General features: G+C 45.1%; 1 protein-coding gene across 1 annotated transcript in view; it reads left to right on the plus strand.

Moving 5' to 3' along the window:
• Nucleotides 1-202: 202 nt before the first annotated feature.
• LOC117895423 (teneurin-m) overlaps nucleotides 203-23716 on the plus strand; it is a 130622-nt gene continuing 107108 nt past the window's right edge. The window contains 1 exon segment of the mRNA XM_034803063.1: nucleotides 203-1240. Within this exon segment, the coding sequence (XP_034658954.1) occupies nucleotides 946-1240 (295 nt within the window). The 5' untranslated portion in view covers nucleotides 203-945.

Here is a 23716-nt window from a genome sequence, read left to right on the forward strand (position 1 = left end):
TTCCACAGCAGGAGAGAAATTCCCTGACCGTTTAGACACAGGAGAGGATTTCCCTGACCGTTTACACACAGGAGAGCAATTCCCTAGCCACAAATTGCAAAGTCACAATAGAGCATACTCATTCACAATGGGAGCCAAAAATTCGGGCTCTTTCTCTGTCCCTCTGTCATTCTCATTCGCTTGCCGTTGAATATTCGTTCAAATTTCAAACTGCGCGGGTCGGTCTCGCAGAAGCGCGAATCGAACAAAATACGAATGAAGACTAAGTTTAGTCAGTGAAACTTCGTCGCGCGCGCTCCAGTCGTCGTCCGCTTACATCGTAATTAAACGAATTACACAGATTTGGATCTGTTTTTGCATCGTCTTGCGTTTTGTTGTCTCTGTTGTTTCGTGTTGCTGTGTACCGCGTTTCGTCTCGTCCCGTCCCGTGAGTGTTTTTAGATGAAAATTGGCCAAAAATCGGGGAATTATTTCCGAGTGATAAATTGTTGAAAGTCGTGGCAGGCCCTGGACCAGGGGCCCCCGCGCAAAACCAAAGAATATCCCAAAACGAAATGGAGAAAGAAATGTTGTGCAGTGCAGTGCAAAGAAAGTGATTGAAAAATAACAGATAGAATATAAAAAATAGGGAAGCAAAGAAAGAAAGAAAGAAGGAATAAGCAGAAGCGACTCGAGGGACCCTAGGAGAACCTTTCTTCTCTTTTCGCACCCCTCCGCACTCTCCAACGACAGCGAAGCGCCTTTGCTTCAGGAGTCTGTCTCTGTCCTCTCTGCTTCTCTTCTACTCCGCCCCGCTGTCCGGCTATCCGGCCGTCCGGGCCCGCAAAAGCCGCCAAGATTAAGTTCTCCAAGCAGCATCCACACCACGCATACCGGCACACGGACAACCTCTACGACGGTGGCACCGACACCGACGACGACGAATGTCCCTTGGAGTCGACCACCATGAATCCCTACGAGTATGAGTCGACGCTCGACTGCCGCGACGCGGGCGGCGGCCGGGGACCAGGCACGCTGCCCATGACGGGTCGCCACACGGCCGGAGGCACTGCCTCCGCCTCATCGGTGGCCGGCAGCAGCCAGACGCTCCAGCACCAGAACCAACAGAATCTGCAGGCAGCCGCTGCCGCTGCAGCAGCCGCACAGTCGTCCCACTACGACTACGAGTACCAGCACTTGCCGCACCGCCCGCTGGACGCAACGGCGACCCTGACGGCGCAACGAACACACGGAAGACAAGGTGAGTGGAAGGTTGAAACAGTGGACCCTGCAACGGGCGGAACTTATTGTGATTCAGTGCTTTGGAAAGAAAAGTGAATAGGAAACAAGACAGCTAAAGCCAGAGTAACAGTTTTAGTTTTTGGCTTCATTCCGTGTGTATATTTCTGTGGATCAGCTTGGTAAATTCCTACGTAAAAATAAGAGAAATGAAATATGTGACAAAAGATGTTTCTTGAGCATCATTTCTTTGGATTAGTAAAACCGGAATTCTTCCGAGTAAAGTTGGTTTCTGGAAAATGTTTTGAGTTTTCTCTCTACCCGTTTGAGGTGGCTTCCTATTCCCATTGTGCGATAAGAGAAAATAAAGAGGGAGTTGTAAAACAAAGTAAAGTAAAGTAAATTCCCTAATTATCAGTCCCCGTTAATCTGCGGCTCGGCGGCTCTCGGAGCCGCCCAAAGAGAAAGAGAAGAAAGGGAGCTGAAAAGAGAACAAGTTGCGACAAGTTTGAGCAAATTATGGCGCTTATCGCTGAATGCGGCCAAACATTTTGCATAAATTAAACAAATTAAGGCGGCGTCCCAGCAGCGGGAGTGGCAAGTGGGAAAGTGGCAAATGGGGGTGTGAGTGGGAACGAGTCTGACATTGAGAGCCCGACTGTTTCGTATTTCATAATTTGCCTTTTTCCGACTGAGCGCGTTCTTTCGTGATTTGTCTGATTAATAAAGCGAGCGAGCAAAAGCGGGACATAAAGCGCATTTGCACTGATATTCATTTCAATCCATACCTTGCACCCTTGAAGAGGGTATATTTTGTGTACATAGGGCAAGAAAAATGTAAAATGTATGCGATGGGAAAATACACAGAACAAAATTCTCAACTGCTTATTTATTCCATCAATGCATGCAAAAATGAACTACGAGGATATCTTTCAGTCACCTTTAGTGTTCTTATGGCTTAGCTTCTCTCTCTGGCTCGCTGATTAGCACCTGCAGCGCTCAATAAAGCTCAAATATAAGAGACCCATCCCACATGAACTCTTTCCACTTTCTTAATCCCATTCCCTGCTCTTCTCTTCTCCTCTGCACACTTCTTTTCTTTTATTTTGCCCTTCTATAGCCACAAATAAAGACACGCTTCGACATGTCTCAGTTTTATTATTTCCGACTCTGGCTCTGCCTTTTGGTTTTTGCTTTTTCTTGGCATTTGAACTTACGAACAGGAACAGACACGCTCACACACGCACATACACATGCCCCGTAAAACGGAATTTACATAACTTTATTTCTGGCATTTCCTCTTTTATGCTGCTGGGCTCCTCCTCTCATTCTTCTTCATCCTCATCATCCTGCATTCCGCCACTTCGTCCCCCATCCCATCTCTCTTTCTCTTTCCATCTTTTCATCGTTTCTGTGGTGTTATAAAAACAATTGCCAAAACAATTGAAAAAGCTTTGAAAGGAAATAAAAAATTCGAAGGCAAATCGAACGAGAAAATAACAAGAATATGAGAGAAAAATGTGTGCTACCTGGTAAAAACAGAGAAAGAACGAGAGGGAGTGAGTGAACGAGGGGTATTGTAAATTTACAACAACAAATAAATTTCGTAACTGGCAAACAATAAATTCCTGAGACCCGAAAAGACTTGAGAAAATTTCTTGTGTTTTCTTTTTTCTCGGTTTTTGGCGCAAGAAATAAAATTCAATCAAGGCGTGCAGAGGGGTGGTGTTGCTAGGGGTAAGCGGAAGGGCGCTGGGAAACAGAGGGAGAAGCTCGTAAATTTTCAACACTTCACCAGGCATTCAGCTTTTGCTCCTGCTCCAGGGCCGCTCTTTTCCCCCCGCCTGTGTCATAAAATTGCCAAAAAGCCAGAACCAGAAAAGAGAAAAAAATGAAAGGAATTTTCCTCTCTCTCCTCTCTCTCTCTCTCTCTCTCTCTCTCTGACAGTGTGTTGATGTGTGAAAATTTGTTTGGCAAAAGTCAGAGAGAAATGCGAGGAAAATGAAATTTCAATGTCTCAATTTTTGATTTGTCAGCGCCCCTGCGCCCGCCAGCCAATTAGCCAAATTAGCCCTCAAGAAACACCCAGTCCTTCCCCTGATTCCGTAGCGGGCTCTGGGCCACTTTGTATTATTAAACGGAAAGCCATACCCATAGCCAGGTCCAACGGTATCAGCAGCAGCAGCAGCACCAGCAGCTACTGCTCCAGATGGCCTCCAAAACCGAACAAACCAAAAAACCCAATCAAAATCAAACCCAAAAGGCGAACAAAATAAGCGAAATGGAAAGAGCGCGGAACACGCAACTAATTTCGAAAATGGAAGCCCGCGACAAGGTCAGGCCCTCCGATTTTGGATTGGAATTGGGTGCTGTTGGGCGTATCGAATTATCGCCAGGAATCATTGGTATTCGATTTTCTCACACTGCGTTTTCCAGCACACAGAACTACCACAGAACGGGAAAATTATTTGTATACTTAGCTTATGGGTGCCCCTGCGCCGCTCTTTCTCTCTCTCTGACAGCTAATGAGGCCACTTTGTTTATTTTTGTCTTGGCCACAATTTTGCGAAAAAGAAAAAACGAAAAATCAAAAATCCGAAATCCCCTTCCATACAATTATTTTATGCATCCTAACAGTTGCTTCTGTGTGGAGTGCTATTGTTGCTGCCACTGCTGTTTCCCATAAACAAATCCATTCCATTCCGAATTGTTTGGTTTTGCTGGCGATATAATTATGGCCAGCGGGTGCGGCCGATCCGATCGGCGATCCAAGGCGATCCCCAAAGCCTCTTGGCATGGGCATGTTTCAACAAGTTTGTGCTTGCGGTGCGTGCTCCCACTTGTTCTCCAAGTTCCATAGAGATCTCCAAATAGACAGAGAGAGAGAGAGAGAGAGAGAGAGCTACTCTAAGGCTATTTTTGGCTAGGGGGAATGGTTCTCGTTTTAGCAGGGGGCAATACTTATTATTGAACAAGTGGATGGAATGGGATGTGAGTGTGTTTAGGGCTTCCTGTGCGTCATGGACAAAACACATTTGTTGAGTCAGATACTCGCATGTAAACCTTGGAATACTCTGGCTGTGATTTTAATCGTAGTTTGGGATAAGCATCTGAAACTAGCATTCCACAGAACTGATTCCGATTCTCAACTGCCGTAAGACACTCCAACTGATAGTATCCCCGTTGTTGGCCTAGTCGCTGCCTAAGCATGCCATCAACATCACTGATCCCATTTTCGGGCTGGAAAGCAAGCGGCTTCCCCCTGGCTAAGCCGCTCATCGACTAATCCTCGCAAAATCAACCTTAGAAAGGGCCGTTCTCGGGCCTGGCGCTAGGTCCTTCCATAATGACACCACAAAGCCCCAGCTGTCATACTCGTATCCGCAGGTCCTGCTGCTGTTGTGTGCCAATCGAAACGGGGAACTTTACAATTCCGATTCCGATTTGGATGGCAGGACATTGGGTGCGGGTGCGGGTGCGGGTGCGGGGGCAGGACATTTGTTAAGTGTCTGCAGGGATTTCGGAAAACTGTCAATGCCAGGGGATGCAGAGGACTAGGCGCCGAGCGGAATGTGAACTTATTACTTCCTGACAGCTGTCAAAAAATATGCAAACACCCTGCGACACAACAACTGAAAAGGGAAAGCAGGGGAAAACTATGCGTGGAAATGTGCGCAGAATTATGCAAATCAAAGCGATTTGTAGCCCAACAACAGAGGCGAAAAGTCGCAGAGCAAAAAGAGGGAAAAAAGGAGTAGGAAAAAGGTGGAAAAAGAAAAATTGACAGCAACGGGAAATTCAAAATGTCGAGAGCAGAGAGAGAGAGAGAATACTGGAGAATAGAGGAGTGAAGTAGGGAGAGGCCAGAGGAATGCTGGGAAAATTACACGTAAACAGCAGGAGGCCGACAAACAGTTCTCTCTCTCTCTCTCTCTCCTGTTCTTCTTTATTTTTGCGAAAGTACAGTGAAAAGGGAAGAGAGGCAGGACACAAAAGAGACACTCCAGGTAGAGGAGCGGGTGATGATGGGGATGGGGCAGAGCGGCGATAATGATGCCGCAGCGCACCGCAAATGAGCAAATGTGCGAAAGAGATGGCTGTCCAGATATCAGAGACAGAGAGAGAGGCAGACGTTAAGACTTGAAAATTTGTTAGGTGCCGCCGTTGCCGTTGCCTCTGACCTGACCTTTTTGTGTGGATGTGGATGAGGAGGAGAGTACCTGCTGCGTGGAGGAGGCACCTTCAACAGGCTGTGTGTGCGTCTCTCTCTTTCACTGTATACGTGCCGCAGCCACAGCGTTTCATCAGCTGCTGCCTGCCTGTCGTTTTGTCATTTTTGGGATTAGGGAAGAACAACCGAGTACTCGTATGTTTCGTTTTGTGTGGCATGCCTCATTTAGCTGCCTGCCTGCTCTCTAGGGGCACTCGTTCATATTATAATTCGATTTACAATCCGCTTACAGAAAGAATGTTCTCTCTGGCTATCTGTATACCCTTTTCCGGAGTCTGACTCACGAGTCCTTCTGCCTTTTGAATGGGGGACACAATGTAGCCAGAAAGTCTCTGGAAATATGTGTGCCCCCTGTTTTATGACTGTTTTTTGGGAGCATAAAAATGTTGTTGAAATCCCCCACAATGTCTCGACGGAGCGGAGTGATGGCGCTCATATGGCACGTCCCCTCCGACCGACTTGATGATTGTTGTTTACTGTAATTGCTGCACAATTGCTGATGTGGAAAGGAGCCACAAAAAAATAGAGATTGGCAGGGGAAGTCCTGCAAGAAATATTCACGCAAAAGTCATAAAAAATATGCGAGTGCTGCGCTCCTTGCTGTGCTGTACTTACTTTGCTCTCTCTCTCTCTCTCTCTCTCTCTCTCTCTCTCTCTCTCTGTCTCTTTCCCATTTTTTATTGTCGAACATTAAATGTATTATTTTTATAGAATGTTTCACAACTGAATGCAAATTTTAGTCTCCACCCACACCCCTGATATTTACGAGCCAGCACTTAACATATTTTTTTCTGTTTCTGTTTTCTACTGCTTAATTGCATCGAGGGAGATGGAGAGTGGAAAAGGGTTAAGAGAGAAGGGCTAAGGCTTCCATGGACCATAAAAATTATGCTTCTGGGTTCGCCAGAAGCTGTAAAAACTAAGCGTAATGACAAATTTCGTGGATACCCCAACCCCCAGCGGTTTAAGAGGAGGTTTACAATGAACTCGGGACTCGAGAGAGTGAGAGAATGAGGCAATGATAACTGTAGTGCGAGAGAGATAGGAAAGAGCTTGCACTTGCCCCCTTCATGTCTGTCATCGCCTCTGGGCCACTCCCACTTCTCTCCACTGCACTCGAATGGCTGCCCAATCCCAATCCCCGACAGCTGTCGCTATCGCTAATAAAATATCAACTCAGAACGCTATAAATATCAAACCGAAGGAACGCTGGAGCCACATAATGTATGCCACTTTGAATGGAGCTCGACTCAGGCTGGAGCTCTCAAAGATTTCCATTTATCGGCAAAACGGAAATGCTCAATGGCATACCGCAGAATAGGAAACTTTTGACCGATATGTACGTACATATGTATGTATGTATGTACATACTGTACATGTATGTATGTATATGTATCACAGATATAGTACATGCTCACAGCAGATCAATCCAGCGAGCTCATTCGTAAGAATTTCATTCAAATTTTTTTAGATTAAATGGACCCAGTTGGGAACCATAAATATTTCTCGCCAAAAAAATATGTATATAATAAATGAATACAGTTTTAATGTATAATTATTATAAAAATATAAATAAATATTATAAGTACTTATGAATGTATTTGTGCACATATGTATGTACATACATATATTCGTCTAAAATCCAATAATTCGAGAAATTTTAAACAAGTTCGAAGCATTTTTCATCGCTAAACGCCCTAGAAAAAAATTCGTTGTAAATGATCTCAGTTAGCGTCACCCATAACGAGTGAATATGTACGTTTTCTTTTCGAAATTTGTACAGCTTTTGATTCTATAAATGTTTATTTGGGAAACAGGCCCAGCATACTCTTCAGAACGGACATTTGTCCCTGCTATAAACAAAAAAACAAATGACAGACAGACCAAGTTTTAATGTCCTAGGATCTGGCACCTTAAAGCGGCTTACGGGACAGAAATTAGGCTGCCAGTGGCAGAGATAAGAGATACACAGATACGCAATGCTGGACTGGGGAAGGACTGGAGACATCTGTCGGACCACTAAAAAGGCAAAAACACTAATAAAATATTTGGCAAAGGACGACAAGGCAAAGCAAAGTCTTTGCCTTTTCATCATTAGAAGAAAACCAAGGCGATAAAAATAGCAAAACAACTCGGGGGCTTATCAAAGAAGTAGAAGGAGATGCACACACACAGAGAGGGAGCGAGAGAAGTAAATCTCGGAAAATGATTTTTATTTTATGCCGCAGCGCGACGCGAGTGAACGGCGCAAGAAGAGGCTGAGAAAGAAGCGGACGAGGAAGAGGCACAAGCAAAACAATAAAATAAAATTTAAGATACATTGGAGACCAAAACAAATAGGCAGCGAATGAGATACAAACACACGAAAGATACACATTGCAGGGAGAGCAAGAAATAGAGAGATGGAGGGAGATCCTATCCCTAGATCTGTCTCCCTCCTTTTATGGCTCGACGACACTTGAAGTAGTTTCGATGCGAAAAATAATGTTCCAGAGGACGGAAGTGGATGTGGGAAATGGATCCCAGATCTAGTACTGGATAAGACAATGGGCCCTACAGCCCTCCATCCAACTCGTGTGTTTATGTGATGGGAAATGAGTATATAATCGCTGCTGTAGCGCTGTCCTGCTGTGCATCTATCTGTCAGATACTTTTGGAAGTACTCCAGCCGCCTAATGGAAATTTTACGATAGTTGTGTTTTGTGTGGTGACAATTTTCATTGCAAGGAAAACATGAAAATCAGCTAAACAAACACTAAAAGTATCTTTTGGGGTCGTCTGATACGCAGATATGTATGTACGTAGCTACACAGCTACATGGGAGAGGCGCAGGAAAACGACCGCAGCAGCAGGCACATTTTTAGCACATTTCAACAGGATATCAGCTTACAATGGTCGCAGGGCGCGTCAGGTTACAGGACAAGACGAGACGAGCGCGTCCACTGGTCCTTCTTGTTCTTCTGTAGGCTTACATATTTCTACTCGCATATCGAATGACCTACGGCTCGTCGCCCACCCTCGATGCGTTGCAAGGCCTCTAATGAAAGGCCGCAGGCCCGGGCCTTGTCTGCATGCCCATGCGGGTGCCTCACCACTTCAAGGAGAGCAGACAGAGCGAGAGACAGAGAGCTAGAGAGAGAGAGAGAGAGAGTCTTAAAATAATAATAGTTGCTCCGAAATGTGGCAAACAGGTTTCATCTCATCATTCTCCCTGTCTCTGTCGCACTGGCGGCTATCAATGTGTAAATGTTGAAGGTTTTTATTTGATTAGCGTTTGCTACGTGCCGCATTTTCACTACCACTACCAGCGCCTGTCTGCCTCTTTCTCTCTCTCTCTCTCTCTCTCTCTCTCTCTCTCTTTCTCGCTGTTTAAGCATCTCTTGTGCATTTTCCTGGGAATTCTTTTATCCGCTTGAAGGAGGGTTTTCCTCCCCTTCGTGCAACATCTTCGAAGATTAATTGTGCTAGCGTACATTTTTCTTTAATTTCGTGGAAAACACAGAAAACATTTTGGAATTTCTTATTTGATTTTTCCAACGTAGGTGGGGGAAAAGCCATTGTAGCGCTACATGCTAATAAATTGTCTTCCCTTTTTTTTCACTCTCGGTTCAGGTGAGTAAATTGTTCGATTTTCACGCTTTTCGTTTGGGTGGTAAGTCTGTCATTAGGGGATGACTGAATGCGGGATAATGAAAGGGAGAATGTCCTCCCCCCACGTCCCACACCTCCAATTTCGTACGTGTGTGTTACCCATTTGATTGTGGCAGCAACAGAGGCAGCCTCAAGGCGAATCAAGGCTGAGAATCAGAGACAATGGCATCCTTTTCGCAGGTGCAAAAACCAGAACAAAGCCTGACAAAAGATTTTCTCCCACAGCTGGAAAGGATTCCCCCACCCCCTTCTGGAATGATTTACTTTAACTCTTTTTTTCGACTCTTGCGCTTTTCTTTTGCTGAAAAGTTTTCCCAAACTATTTTCATGCACTTGGGGATAAAAGTTTTTCCCGGCAGCTGGAAGAAGCTTTTCTTTTCTTTCCTTTCGTCCGACTGGCAGTTGTCATTTGATTGTTTTCATTTCATTTTCCGTTTGTGCCATCAATAAGTTTCCTGCTTGGCCGGAAAAGGACGAAAGGATCACACACACACATAAGGGGAACACACAGGACAACATGCCGCATGTTCTGCGGGAATTTCTGTGGCGGCAGGAACTTTACTGAGGGAATCGCACTCCTCTTTTTTGCTGCCTGCGAGAAGTTTTTGTTGCCTCCTCGCCTTTTAATAAATTCAACAACGCAGAGGCCCCTCCACTGGCCCCTCTCCACCAAGGCTCTGAGATGAAGAGAAAAAAGCGTAATAAAATATTAATGAAATTCCAAACACTTGGTCCTGGACTGGTCCTTGTCCTTGTCCCTGTCCCAGGTGGAGCAGCAGCAGGAGACGGAGGCTGGCACCTGGAGAGCCGTCTGTTTTTGTGTGCTAACAAAGCACGCACTTGCTCCAAGGGGTGGGGACGGAGGGACAGGGAATGACAGCTAGACATCGCACGGTTGGTGGCCACTTCCGTTGGGGAGCAGCGGCAGTGGTGCAGATGTGGCAGGGCTTTGGTCATGTTTTGGCACCTCAAAAAGTGCTGCAAACTGGCGGATTTGGCCGCTTTACACATATGCAAAAATTCAATGGGGAAGTTTAATGGAATTTTCCCTTGTAATGCAACAAAGAAAGCATAAAAAAAGTGAAATAAAATTGCAATTGAATCATGCGAACAACTCTTACGAAAAGCCACTCCCTTCTTCCATGCCACAAATTGAATTTGCCCCAAAAACTAAAGAACAATCACGAGGAAACAGAAAGAAGGAAATCAAAAAGGATTCAGGCAGCAAAAAGTAGGAGTAGGAGGGTGGATGGAAGGAAGAGCGAAGGAATACCAAAAGTAGATGAAATTGATTTTAAAAAGTAAGAAGAGCCAGATGATGGGAAAGGGGGGGGGGGGAGGGCATTGGAGGGAGTAGGGCAATGCCACAACTGCTGCGGCGGCACGAAAAACAAATTAAAGTAAATTCCCCAATTTCATTTTGTGGCAACAAAGTAGGATAAAAAAAGGAAACCCTCGAAAAACAGAGGGAACGCAGCGAGGAAAACAATTGCATTTTCCTCGAATCCGAAGAGGGTGGTGGGGTGGTGTGGGGGATGTGTGGCAAGAGAATAGAAATTGCCAGAGAAACAGAAGTTTCTTTGGGGAAGCGGGAATTTACGAAACGTCCTTGGAGGAACTTTTAACGAGTATCCTCCTGCCTCTCACTCCTCCCTCCCACATAGATCTTCATAAGATAAACCAAATTCCAGATCTAATGGGGTAGTTCCACTGCTCCGTCCATCCATAGTCATTATGGGGCATGTGGCATGAACCTGAGAATCTAAATCTGGATCGGAGCGCCGCTCTCCTTCGCTCTTTGTGTAAACTTTGCGACTCCTTTTAGGAGACTTTCGACTTTAATAAAGTGTGAAAATGCCCCCAGATGAAGTTTCTGCTAGTTTTTGGCCATGAAAATCGATGTGCCTGCTGCAAAGGGAGACGGGGAGGGTTTCATAAATTTTTCAACGTTGGAAAATGTTATTTATATTTCATGGCAAACGGAAAACATAGACGAAGGGGAGCCCAGAGAGAGAAAAGAAAAACTTTTGGCGCAGCACGAACGACTACAAATCGTGCGTACTACCAGCAGAAAGAGCGATGAGGTGGGAAGAGAGGTTGGAAAATGGTTAGGAGAGAGAGGCATAAAAATCGAGGAGGAAACTTTGATACTTTTTTGGCCTTGGGCAGGAAAAGGAGATGCCGAAGGAGAAGACCAAGTCATCGTCCAACAACGCTTTACGGCTTCGTTTATTACGTGTGAAAAGTGTGAAAAGCGGCCAGAGGCGGGGAAACAGTATAGGGGGGCAGGGGATGGTATATCCTGCGACAATTTCTAGAGCATCAAAGGGAGAATAAGAGGGTGTGGGGTTATAGGACCTGTTCGGACACGTGCTGTGATGCGATTTTCCTCTATAGAATGCCTGGCAATGGTCGATTTTTATGCCTCGAAACAGTTTCCCCACTTTCCCACTTGAGTGGAAAAAAGGACACAAAAGCCAATGGGAAATGTCAACACTTTGGAAAGGATATGTACATGTGCGAGCCCTTGCATCCTTTTCTAACCTCCGGGTTTGTCCCTTTCCTTGCCTTTCTTTTTCTGTAACTAAATTGATAATTATTATTTCCATTGAAGAATAAATACGAATGCCACGCGACACACGTGCCCCCTTCCCACAGGCAGGTTTCCAGACAGTGGGTGGACCTAGGTCACCACTGTTGCTGTCCCTGTCCCCGTCCCGCAGTCCTGCTCCCATGCTGACATGCAACTTTTGTCTCGAATGGGAAAAGAGCGGCACGGGGGGAGCTACTGTTGCCGCTGCCTGATACATTTGTTCAACAACTTTAACTTAATTATACGAATGAAACGAAACATTTAATTTGTCCCCTACCTGCACCACTACCCCTACCCCTCTGCTGATGAGAGTGCGGGGGGGCTATAATTAGCGTACGTTTAGAAACGGAACAGAACGGATCCGAACCAACTGGCATCACTTTTTCGAGTGTTAATTGAATGAAAGCGCAAATTGCTGTTTAAAAAAAAGAGAAGCTTAGAAGGGAGGAGTGCCACACACAGAGCATGTAGGGTGGGAGAGGGGAGGGGTTTGTGCCTGTCCGGTGGTCATCCATCCGTAACGATGCAATTTTTGGCTTTTGTCTCTCTTTCTCGTTTCATTGATTTATGCAAATATTGACACATCAATTAATATGTCACAAAAATCGCACATCAGACCAGAGCTCTCTCTCTCTCTCTGTCTCGCTGGCTGCTAATGCTAATTGAAATTTGCGGTTTAGTCGGAGGTACTCTGTAGAGTACCATACTATATATAGTAACCGCCTGATTGGGTTGCAGTTTCGTGGCTGCCTGCTGCCGGCTGCCTGGCCAGCATGCGGTTAACCCCCAAAACACTCGCGTGAGAAAATAAAGCGGCCCACCAACCATACCGCACATCACATCCATCTTAAGGATGGAAATAAATGAATGATTTTGATTGAAATTGAACTGCTGACCGCATCGCAGGTACACATGTTGAGAAGGATACATCCAGTCGAATCACAGCCAAATACACTGAGACCAAAGCTCAAATCAAACTTTGCTATTTAGATATTACGAAATTTCACAATTTCTTTCTTTGGAGGGGACCTTTCCCTTCTGCACGTTGTACAACCACTTCTGTATCCCCTTTCTGTGGACCATAAACAAGTATTTTCATTGTCAAAACAACAGTCAGAGGCCTGCGCCTCTCCGCACACACGCAAGGGAAATGTCAACATAAAAAACGGAGGGAAAATCTTCGCGGAAAATATGAAAACATCTTTTGGGATCCGCCGGAGCACAAACATATGTACATAAATACATAAATATGTATCTGTATCTACAATATGTGGAGAAGGCAATACATAAATAAGATAAATAAAAATTAACATAGACAACACACACACACACATCTGTTTGAGGACAAGAGGCAAAGTGGAAGTGGGTGATGGGAGGGGTGTGTGTGTGTGTGTGAAAATCAGCGCCACATAAATATCTAAAACAAAATGAGACACAAACAAAGGCAGAGGCGACAGATAGACAGCGGAAGATATTGTCAAAATTTGCTACGATTTTTATTTGCTTTTTTTTTTGAGTGGCAGAAGGAGGAGGAGCTTTGGAACATTAGAAGGAGCTGTAGATGGATATCTGTGCTTCCTTTGAGTTGTAAAAATACAAGCTACATGCAAATTCTGAAGAACCACTGCCCCTCCTCTCTCTTGTGGTACTGCTCGTGGGACAGATAAAATCTGAAAATAAAAATAAAATACATTTTTTTTTACTGTAAAAAATTGTATTGACTTTTGGGGCCCTCTGGACGGCAGATTGTGAAACCGATATCCGAAACGACACGACAGGTGGATGGATAGATGATGGAAAAATATGTTCTCCCTGAGGTATTCTCTGTCAGAGATTTTAATTACTTGTGAAATATTTTAGAGAAATTAGTTTTATGAGTCATTTGGGCGCACACGATGTCATCATCTTGTGGATTTATTAATAACTAATATAGAATTCTATGACAGGCAGCTACCTGACAATCAATGTAGGGCAATGAATGGGAATAAGTTGAATTTTAAGAACTACAGGCTGTGCAGAGCATTGCAGAGGATTTCCATTGAGTAGATCTCCATTCTGTAGATCATTCTGTTTGGGTTCGGAAACCTAAAATTCGATTACAAGACATCCTTCTAGCCTCTGCACGGTGACAAGTTATTTGTTAATCTTTTCCATCTGAGAAGGACATTCTTGGTGATGTTTAACGACTGTTAAGGCTGCACTTTTAATCAACGAAAGTTCTTCCACTAAATTTGTATTTATTTTTACAATAAATAATATTGCATCAGCAGCAGCAGAGGGGGTGGCATTTGCGAGACTAATTGACTCGTCGGCCTGGCCATAACCAGGCCTATCCGTTCATGCAACCAGTGTGCTTGTGTGTGGCACCTGAGGCCATGCACGTGTGGCCAGCAACCACCCGCACAGACATATGCAAATTGTGACTGGAAAAAGGGGCCTGGAGTTATTTGTAGAACACGAAGGGACTTTGACAGAGAAGGAGAGTGAGATATTGAAAGTGGATTTGCATTCAGGAATGTGTAGAAAAGAAGAAGTTTTTGTACAATTTTCTGTCTTTTTTTACGTGAAAATTGAAAATCTGTCTGAGACGATGCTCCGCCCCACTCCTCCCTAGCTGTGTGTGTCCTGCGTGTGGCAATTTAATAAACATAATGATCAGGGACAGATACAGATACAGATGCGCAGAGAGGCACACAGAGACAGAAAGACAAAATCCGATTCGTGACAAAATGACATTTTGCTACCAGGCAAAACAGACAGCAAGAAGAAGTCAGGCGGCGCCCAGACATGACCCACCCACTGGCCACCACCGCCTGCTTGCCCAAGGGGCTGGTCGACAGTTGACTTGTGCCCCTCCATGCCTCCCCTGTGCCCCATTCGGAGGTACAGGTAATGAAGCAACTGACGAAAGGAAACCCGAAAGGAGAGGGCGAGGGAGAAGCATCATAAGATGAAGGCGAAGGCGAAGACTCTGACGCGTTGTGGAAGGTTGTTATTTTAAAATTTAAATTTCTGTATAAATATACTCGCACACACACGTGTGTGTGTAACTCTGTGTCTCCCTGGGTGTGTGCGTTTCTGAAATGTGCATAAGCATGCCCCAGAGTCAACGCCGTCGAGTCGTCGTCGTCGTCGTCGTCGTCGTCGTCTTCGACGTCATTAAAAGCCAAAAGGCGGCAACGTCGCCAAAGAAAAACTCACTTAAAATTTCAGCGCACGTGAAGCGCAGAAGGTGGAGCACAGCCAAGAGGAGCCGAAGGGAGTTTCCAAACGGCCAAAGGGAAGTGGCGGAGGGGGGAGCGCGTGTGTTCTTATTATTTTCCTCTTTTTGCTTTTCGTGGGGAGGGGCTTTCTGTTGCTAACGGTAAATGTAAGCGGGTTTCTGAAATGAAATTTAAATATGATTCCCCATGTACATGCACTTTGAGGCATTTTCTGGTTGTTGTTTCTTTCCACTAGCCTCTCCAGTTGATTACTGAGTAAAGTTTGTCCAACGGGAAATCGATTTGCACGCCCGCGAAGAAGTCGCCAAAGCTTAAGTTCCACAAAAATGCGAAGAGAAGAGAGCGCGAAGAGGTGGAAGTCAAGTTCTGAATTTCGCAGTTTGCAGTCAGTCACACGCGCGGCAACTCTCGATCGAAGCAGATCGGCATTTGTAAAGATAATGTTTTGTGATTATTCCTGTGGGATCTGTGGAGTGTTTTTGTTTGTTCATGTGAAGCATTTAATCGTACGCAAGTGCCTCAATCATTTGTGGAGGGTGCTGCCCTCCAGATTATTTAAAGGGTAAGTTCTTGTACCAAAGAAAGGATAAAACAGGAGAGTACTTAGCAGGGATACCCTCGGGAACATATTATTAGATATTATTTAGCATTTGAACCTGTAGGATTCAGCGACTGATATGCAAAGTCCAATAGACTCAATTCCGGATTCCCTCAAGAAACAGAAGAAATATTTGAATTATTGCTATACTCTTTTCTCTCAGTGTTTCAAATGCCTTTGTTGTTCTCTCCAGTTTAATGGTTTGTTTTGGTCTTTCTCTGTGGCCTTTCGGCTCCACTATCATCATCAATATTCGATCCCATCTGATCTTGACCTTCAGCACAGAACGCGAGAGTCTACTCAAATTCCTTCAGCCTTGGGACTCGCTTTTGGAAACTTTTTGCATTTTGGGAGCAAAATGGTTGGATTGTACTTATTCTGTTTGCATGTCAAGTCAGAGGCATTTCGCATGCGTCCGTCTGTTTTTAGCATTTAAATTGTTTAAGCTGGAAATGAAATCCTTGCCTGCTGCTGCTCCTGCTGCCCTACGCCTAAGAGCCTTTTAGCAGAGCCTCTGCACAACGCGTCCCCCAAGCCAGCGCGCGCTCTGTAAACAATAAATCCATTGTGGCCAAAGTGAAATCAGGCTCAGTCTCTCTTGAAAGCCACTTCATCGCCCCTGCTACTGCTGCTGCTGCCACTCCGTGTGGCAGGGGCAGGGGCGGAGTGCGGAATAAGAACAAACACTTGAGACGTTGCTGGGGCTAATGCAGGGTAAATGCCAAGGCTGTACAGTGAAATGTTAATCAAGCTGATTGAGTTGTCGACGGGGCCCGAGTACAAACACACAGCATCCATCCACCCACACACACCCTGCACACTGCTCCTGCCTCACTCCCCCTCGCTTTCCCTCTTTCACTTTCACTCTCAAATGAAAGTCTAATTTTAGGCGCTAAAGGCTTTGGCTCTCCTCCATGTTCCCACATTCCCAGAGACATAGAGACAGGGAGGACTGAGAGAAAGAGTGACAGACAGGACAAACGTTTATTAACATTTTCCATTGAAGCGTAAAAGGGAGACGGGCAAAAAAGAATAACATGGCGAACGAAAGGTGCGCAAAAAAAGCCAACAATAAATATGCGTTAACTTCTAAATAGACGGGCATCGAAGAGAAGGGTGATGAAGGGAAGGAGAACAGCGATGCTGGGGAAGGGGCAGGGAGCGTGTGTAAAAACATGCAAATCCCCAAACAAACAATTTTAGCCCAGAGAATCCTCAGCCAAGGAAGAGGAAGGCATGGCATGGCAGCATTACCAGTAGGGTGGCAGCAGCAGGGGGTTGCTTGCAAGTTGTCTTAAGTGGCAGCAGCAGCAAAGCAGAAGCAGCTCAAGCTCCCCTTCTCATTCTCTGCAATAAGAAAGAATTTGAGGAAAATCGATGCGTTGACAGAAAGATGAAAGCACCAGAAAATACCACAGACAAAAGCGGGCGCATGGCGAAAAAAAGGACCCAAGGGGCGTGTTTGGTTGGGCATGTGTGGCAGCGTGGCAGTCGTTATTGTTTTTATTTTTAATACAAAAAAAGTCACGGGTGGATCCATGATGATCATTATGACACCCACTCAAGAGGCAGCCCAGCCTTCTCTGTCTCTCAGGGTTGAGTGTTGCACTAACTGTTTTTCTTTCAGGGGAAACTCATCCTGCGGGAAACACTTCTAGCACTCACATCGGTCCCCAGCACTTCACGCATAGGATCATAGATTAATTGGGCAGGGAGAGACAGGGTCCATGATATGTTGGCTCCCTCTGACACTGAGCTTATTCATGCTCTGAACTAATCTCTCTCTCTCTTCATGTTCCACAATGTCCACTTAAGTCCCACACACTTCAGTAGCCTCTCAGTCTGATCTGTTTTCTGTCCTCCCACTCGCTCTCTTTCTCGCTTAGGAAGTGGTGATTGCTCCACAGTCCATTTAGGTTCCAGCAACCACAACCAAGAGCAGCAGCAGCAGGAGGAGCAGGGACATATTGCTTTCCCATTCGAAAAAGAAACCGCCATTTGTAACGGAACATTTGTTGTTCTTTGCATAATCTTTGACGCTTAATAATGCTCGTGGACTGTGGAGCGTCTGGGGGGGTTGCGTCACACGCAAACTTGCGGTTACCTTATGACGATTTCCAACCATCCCCTCACCTTTGCCCCACGCACGTGTGTGTGTCGCGGCGCAGTGAAAGTTTTTTCCTTCTTGGGCTGGGTTTTGCTTCAAGTTGTGATTTTTTCCTTGGTCCTTGGACTGGAGGTTGGTGGTTGATGCTAAACGCACCATTAGTCTTTGGAAATAGCTTAGAGGCGAAATTTACATTATTAAGCTTTCGGGTGGTGGTAAAGCCGAAGCAAACAGCCAACCTTGTCCTGCTACCGTTTTTGGCCGTGTTTCTGCCTCTTCATTTCCGTCGTTAGTCGCCATTTTGGTTTTCCCTTCGTCCACTGTTGCCATTGCTGCCACACTGCCCCTGCTCCATTGCCTCTCTGTTAATGCTGCGTTATTACAACGCAATGCCAATATTTATTTTACTTCTTTTTTTTACTTTACTTTCCTTTTGCTGCGCCGCTGCTGCCTGACAATTTACGTGGCAAATGTTTGACGACGGTCGCTGTTCGGGCGGGCTGTTTCTCGAGTGGAAATTAAATAAAATTGGCAACCCTAAATAAGCTGTGAGGCCTTAATTGGGGCACGTTAATGGGAGGGAGGAAGAAGCAGGAATGATCGATATTTTGACAATTTTACTCAAATACTCAATCTTGTATTTTCTTTTTTTCTTGCAGGTATGTACTACACACTCTACACTCCCCCCACGTATATAAAATGTAGCGTAAGTCCCACACCCATTAAGCGGTGGCTTTCACTTTCCACACACAAAAATAGTCTCGTATCGAGAGAGTCTGGCTAAAGGTAATCACAGCACTCGTCGCACAATGGACAAGCCACAGATTAGTACGAAAATAAAGAAGAAATATCTCGGTTTAATTGTAGAAAGTAAAGCCGGAGTTTGGGGGAGATTCTCAGACAAAAAGCTCCACAAAAGACACAAACAATTAGCAATTTTTGTTCCCCCTCCTCTTGGGATTCCATCTGGCCTTCCATCTACACCAAAATATGACTTAAACCCCCAACGCAGCATAGCCCCTCCTTTTTTGTGGGTCATCAACGAGGGTCTCAAACTCTTTGCACAATAGACAATTTTTGTCTTATTATTAAACCATCAGATGGATGTCAGAAACCATTCGCAGCCACACACACACAAGAGATGGGGGGCCATGGGCAGGAGATGTGGCAGAGATGGGAGATGGACTAATTAATCATTTGGTTGGGGCCACAAAACAGCAAAACTACTCATGGAGCATAGAGGAATGGTGGAATGGTGGCAGCATCTCCTTTTAAATGGAAATTAAATTGCTGTGGCAACTGCTGGTGCTCCACGAACGCTCAGATGGGTTGTATGCCTCCTCTCGGGTCATTAATCCTCATAAATGCGACTCAGACACTCTCTAATCGAATCTAATGAAAATGAGCCAACGCATAGATAACTTGATTAGCGCTGAAACCTATTCAGAGAGAGTGAGAACTTGCACTGGAAATCAAAGGAGAGGGGAATTCCACTTCGAGGAAGAATCCAAATCGGAGCTAATAATCGAAATGCGCTCTTTAATTAAATCCAACGGAAATAATATACCGAACATATCACTTTTTTAAGGCAGAAACGAGCAAAGATGAGGGGTAGATAAAGGGGAATAGAAGAATAAAAGTATCGAAATTGTAATCGAAATCGGTTTGAGTAATCGAAAGGGGAGCTAATCTAATCTGAGGGAAACAAGTCAGCGAAACAACATATTTACTTTTCAGGGCAGAAACAAAACAGTCTCTGTAGATCGGGATTCTCGGAATATAATCATAGCAATTGCAATCGAAGTCAGTAATCGCAGCCTGTAATCGGAACATCCACTCTATTTGGAAAGCCTGGCAAATAACTCAATCAATCAGAACCGCTTTCGGGTATGGCCAGCACTTAAACAAGCCATAAAACACACACCACAAACAAAATAAACACCAAAAGATCTTAGAACCATCTATGGGAAAATGTGCTAAATTCTGTTTATTTTTTGTTCGATACCCTGACAGAAAGTGGGGTCACTATGTTTAGCAACACAATGAACAAGAGAGGCTGTGGCTGCTCTCCACTGATCCATCTACAGTGTATATATGGCTTCTACTATTCATAAAATATATCCACATGTTCTTGTTTATTTGTGGAACAAATCGCGCAGCGCCCAAGTTGAGAAATAATTCATCAAAGAGCCAAAAAATTTGTGAGATATTAATCAGCAGCAGCAGCAGCAATAGAAGGGGGGCATGAGGAGTCCATAGCGTGGAGCATTGGGGCACACACATGTGGCACACTGTATGCCGATATGCCAAGAGCAATAATTTGATGGCGGCGCATTTCAAAAGGCTTTGAGTCCGACCCTCTCCCGCTCACCCGCCGATCTGTGGCCTTTTTGTTTATAATTTAAATAAATCAGCGTAGGCCCATGCCGAGGAAGCAAGGGGAACACGGAACGGGAACGGGGGCACGGAAGGTGTGGGAGTGAAATCTCTGAGTAGCGGCAAGGGGAAACCACTTGGAAACAATTAAAAGACATTTGACATTATTTCTGTTAATGGCTTTCGATATGTTGACAAGAATTTCAACTCTTCGAAGCTTCATAGAGGTCTGTCTCTCTTTTGCGGTCATTAACCATATTTAGTGGCAATAAAGTTGTCACTCGCGACTCTCTGGGGCAGGTAGAAGGGATTCGAGACATGATTTTGATGACTTTGCCTCGATTCGACAAGTGATTGGCCCATGAAATGTGAGCAGGCAAAGGCATAGGAAAGGTTTTTGGATACGAAATGAAGTTGTCATTTGGTTTATCAGAGTCCAGGCATCTTCACCATCGTCGCAGGTTGAAGAACCTCTAAGCAGAGCGTGTGAATGGATTGCAACCATGTGGGCAGGGCAGGGCAGACATGTGGGAGTAAAGTATACCCTTCCACCCCTCGCGGGCTGAAAGCGATTCAATTTTCAATTGCAATATCCAATCTACACCCCCAATCCCCCGACCACCGTGACCAATTCCAAACCCACAAAGCAAAATCAATTTACATCTGACAAACCACCAACAAAAAAACGAAAGAAAATGAAAAGAAAAGGCGTGCACTCAGCGAGTAAGAAATCACTGAAATTGTAATGCCTTTGACTTAGAAATATATTCTAAAGTATAGATGCAAATAATAAGTAAATTAATGGATACGTTTTTGGAGCTTTTTAATTAAATTTCGACACTAATATGAAAATATAATTCATGTTGAATTTAAATATATCCAGATTAAAATTATGTCATTTTAAATTTGTATTTCAAAACATTCATATTTACATCAAAGTGAATTATTATTTGGTATTTTTCCCTTTAAAAGTTTTCTCTGAGTGTAGCATCAATTGTGAGTGGTGCTTGTGGGTGCTCTGCATCCCCCGCAGTTTGATTGCATAAAAATCCGAGAGGGTATACCGCGTGAAAGTGAAATAATAGTCTCAACAAAAAAATATAAAAATAAAACAAAAACCAAAACCGAAACCGAAAGTGCTGCTGCTGCTGTCCATTTAAGGTGGAATCGAAATTGCTCGTTACAGGGGAAGCAATTAAAAGCAAAACCATTACTACAGTAAACACTGGTGTGGCACGGCAAGGGCACTCCTCTCGCGTCTTGCCGCTCTGGCTGCTCGGTGACAGTGAGGCGACAGTTCAAGGTCTTGCCAGAGACAGAGAGCAATCGTTGTTGGCTAAAAACAGAAAAAATAAGGAAAAAACAGAGTCAAATCAAAGGCAATCAAATTGACAAAACGTCAGTGTAATAAAGCGTTGATAAACCGCAGCAGAAGAAGCAGAGGGACACAGAGGGACACAGAGAGACAGAGAGGACGTAGAGCAATGAAAAGGAAGAATTGATTAGCCTGTGGCAGGGGCCGGTGGCAGGGGCAGAGGCGCACACACAGAGAGACAATCAGCGAAAAACCACAGCAGAAACCACAGCGAACCACGCGCATGCGCAGCCTCAAAAAGTGGTCGAACTGGAGTCGGAGTCTGGAGTCTGTAGTCGGGTTGGGCCAGCAAATTACACACGATTCACGATCAAAGGGGGAAGGGGTTGCGGTTCAATACGATGTGGCATTCAGACACGTTTGCAGCAGCAGCAGCAGCAGGCAGGCAAAGAGGCAAGCAGCAGGCAGGCTGGCAGCGCTGCCCAACCAATTTACAATTTAATAGCGCGCCACAAAATCGAACGATCGATGGAGCAGGAGAAGCAGAAGAAGATACCAAGAAGCAGGCAAAGATGCACGAAGATGCGCAACAACAGACCAGACGCAGAAGGTGCAAGAACCCAAGAGATCTAAAGATCTTTACGGAGATAGCAAAAGTATAGGAATACGCATAGGGTATACGATCTACACATATGTATAGGGTACACAGTGGTTGTTTTAGCTATAGAAACACCAGATAGATTGTTTCAGCGATTTCTCACTCGATTACTTTCCATTTATCTTTAGCCGAACTCGAACTTTTCATCTTTTGAACCATTCCAGAGTTTCCTCAAATTAAGGCCTGTGGGCTGGAGTTTTTCCTAATCTTTTAGTTGAAGTAATTTTCGTTTCAACTACCGCTTGATGGGGCCCCCAATTGGGGGGCCTCAAAGCCAAAGGCCCCGCTGCTGCGGTCACCCTAAGACTTGGCTTCGGCTTTGGCTTTAGCTTCAGCTTCAGCTTCGATTGGTTCTGGCTGTAGAGCAGAGCTCATCCCCAACTCCTCCTCCTGCTCCATCTGGAGCGTCTGTATTGTGTGCCCTATGTTGACTTTTCATTTCCTTTTCTCATCAGTTGATTGTTGAAATTGTTGGATGGTACTCGATGCCACAAGTTGCCATTGCCCATTGCTGGAGCGGCTGCTTCAGTGCTGCTGCTGCTGCTGCTTCTGCTGCTGCTGCAGATGCCGCATGCCGATGCCCAAGACTTGGACTCCAAGTTGGACTCTGCCAATACATTTTGCTGAGCTTATTTATGTGCGCAACCTTATAAGGCGAAATAGCCAAGAAGGAATCGCCTTCTCCAGCTCTCTACTGCTCCTCCGTTTCCTCTCCTTGTTGGCTATTTGTGTGCCGCTTTTGGCCATATTCAATTTTAGCTGCAAAACAACGCAGCAGCAACAGCGAAACTCTCTCGCAAGACGGTGCACACAGGTACCACACGACTCTTGAACGCCTCCTCTTTGCTGCGTTGCTTTGGGGCAAACGATTTTGGTTACAACAAAGCGATTGCTTTTTATTGCTCCACGTTTCCTCCCCGTTCCTTCATGCCTCCTCATAATTTTTGGTGTGCCGCGCCGCCTTCCTTATGCGTAATTTTCGGCTCTGTGCTGGGTATGTGAGAGCTCCAGAGAGGAGCGGCCCACTGCATTGTACCCTAGAGAAATTCTCTAGCCATTAGCCAGCGAGATGGAGATGGAGATGGAGAGGGGAACAAACGGCAGCCGTAGATTTTGACAGCCTCTGCTAATGATTTAAACTTGCTTTTAGCGGGAGACTAATGTTCTAATTAACCATGTGGCTACATCATTAACTGCAAGACTCCATCCAGACTCAACAGACTACAGACTACAGACTCAAGGCAGAAGCAAAACCCTTGGGTCTGCGAAAATTGCGAATCATTCTTCAAGCTGTCAAAATGTCTGACAGCTAATCAGCAATAACTGTCATTTAGCAAATAGTTGCTCATATTTGCACTTAAGCAAATAACCAAGGAAACAGAGACCAGACACCAGAGAATCCACTCCACTCCTCTGTGCCCCCAACGACTGACTGACACTCTGACAGAAGGGAACCCAATGGACGGTAATGGGTTACTGGACATTCATCCCAGCCAGAACCCACAACCTAGGCTGTGTCTCTCTCTCTCCTCTACATCATCTTCTGTGTCATCCCCGCACCGCGCACCGCGCACCTCTCTCTGGGTTTGTCTCATTGTAACACTTCCGTTAAAATCCGCATCGTCCATCGTCGTCTAACTGTGACTCATGTCCATAACAGTCAATAAACATAAACATGGCTCTGGATGTGGCTCTCGCTCTCTCTCTCTCTGTCTCTCTTGTACATTGCCAAGCCGAATGAATG

The sequence above is a fragment of the Drosophila subobscura genome, chromosome J, assembly GCF_008121235.1.
Source record: "Drosophila subobscura isolate 14011-0131.10 chromosome J, UCBerk_Dsub_1.0, whole genome shotgun sequence".
NCBI classification, from domain to species: domain Eukaryota; kingdom Metazoa; phylum Arthropoda; class Insecta; order Diptera; family Drosophilidae; genus Drosophila; species Drosophila subobscura.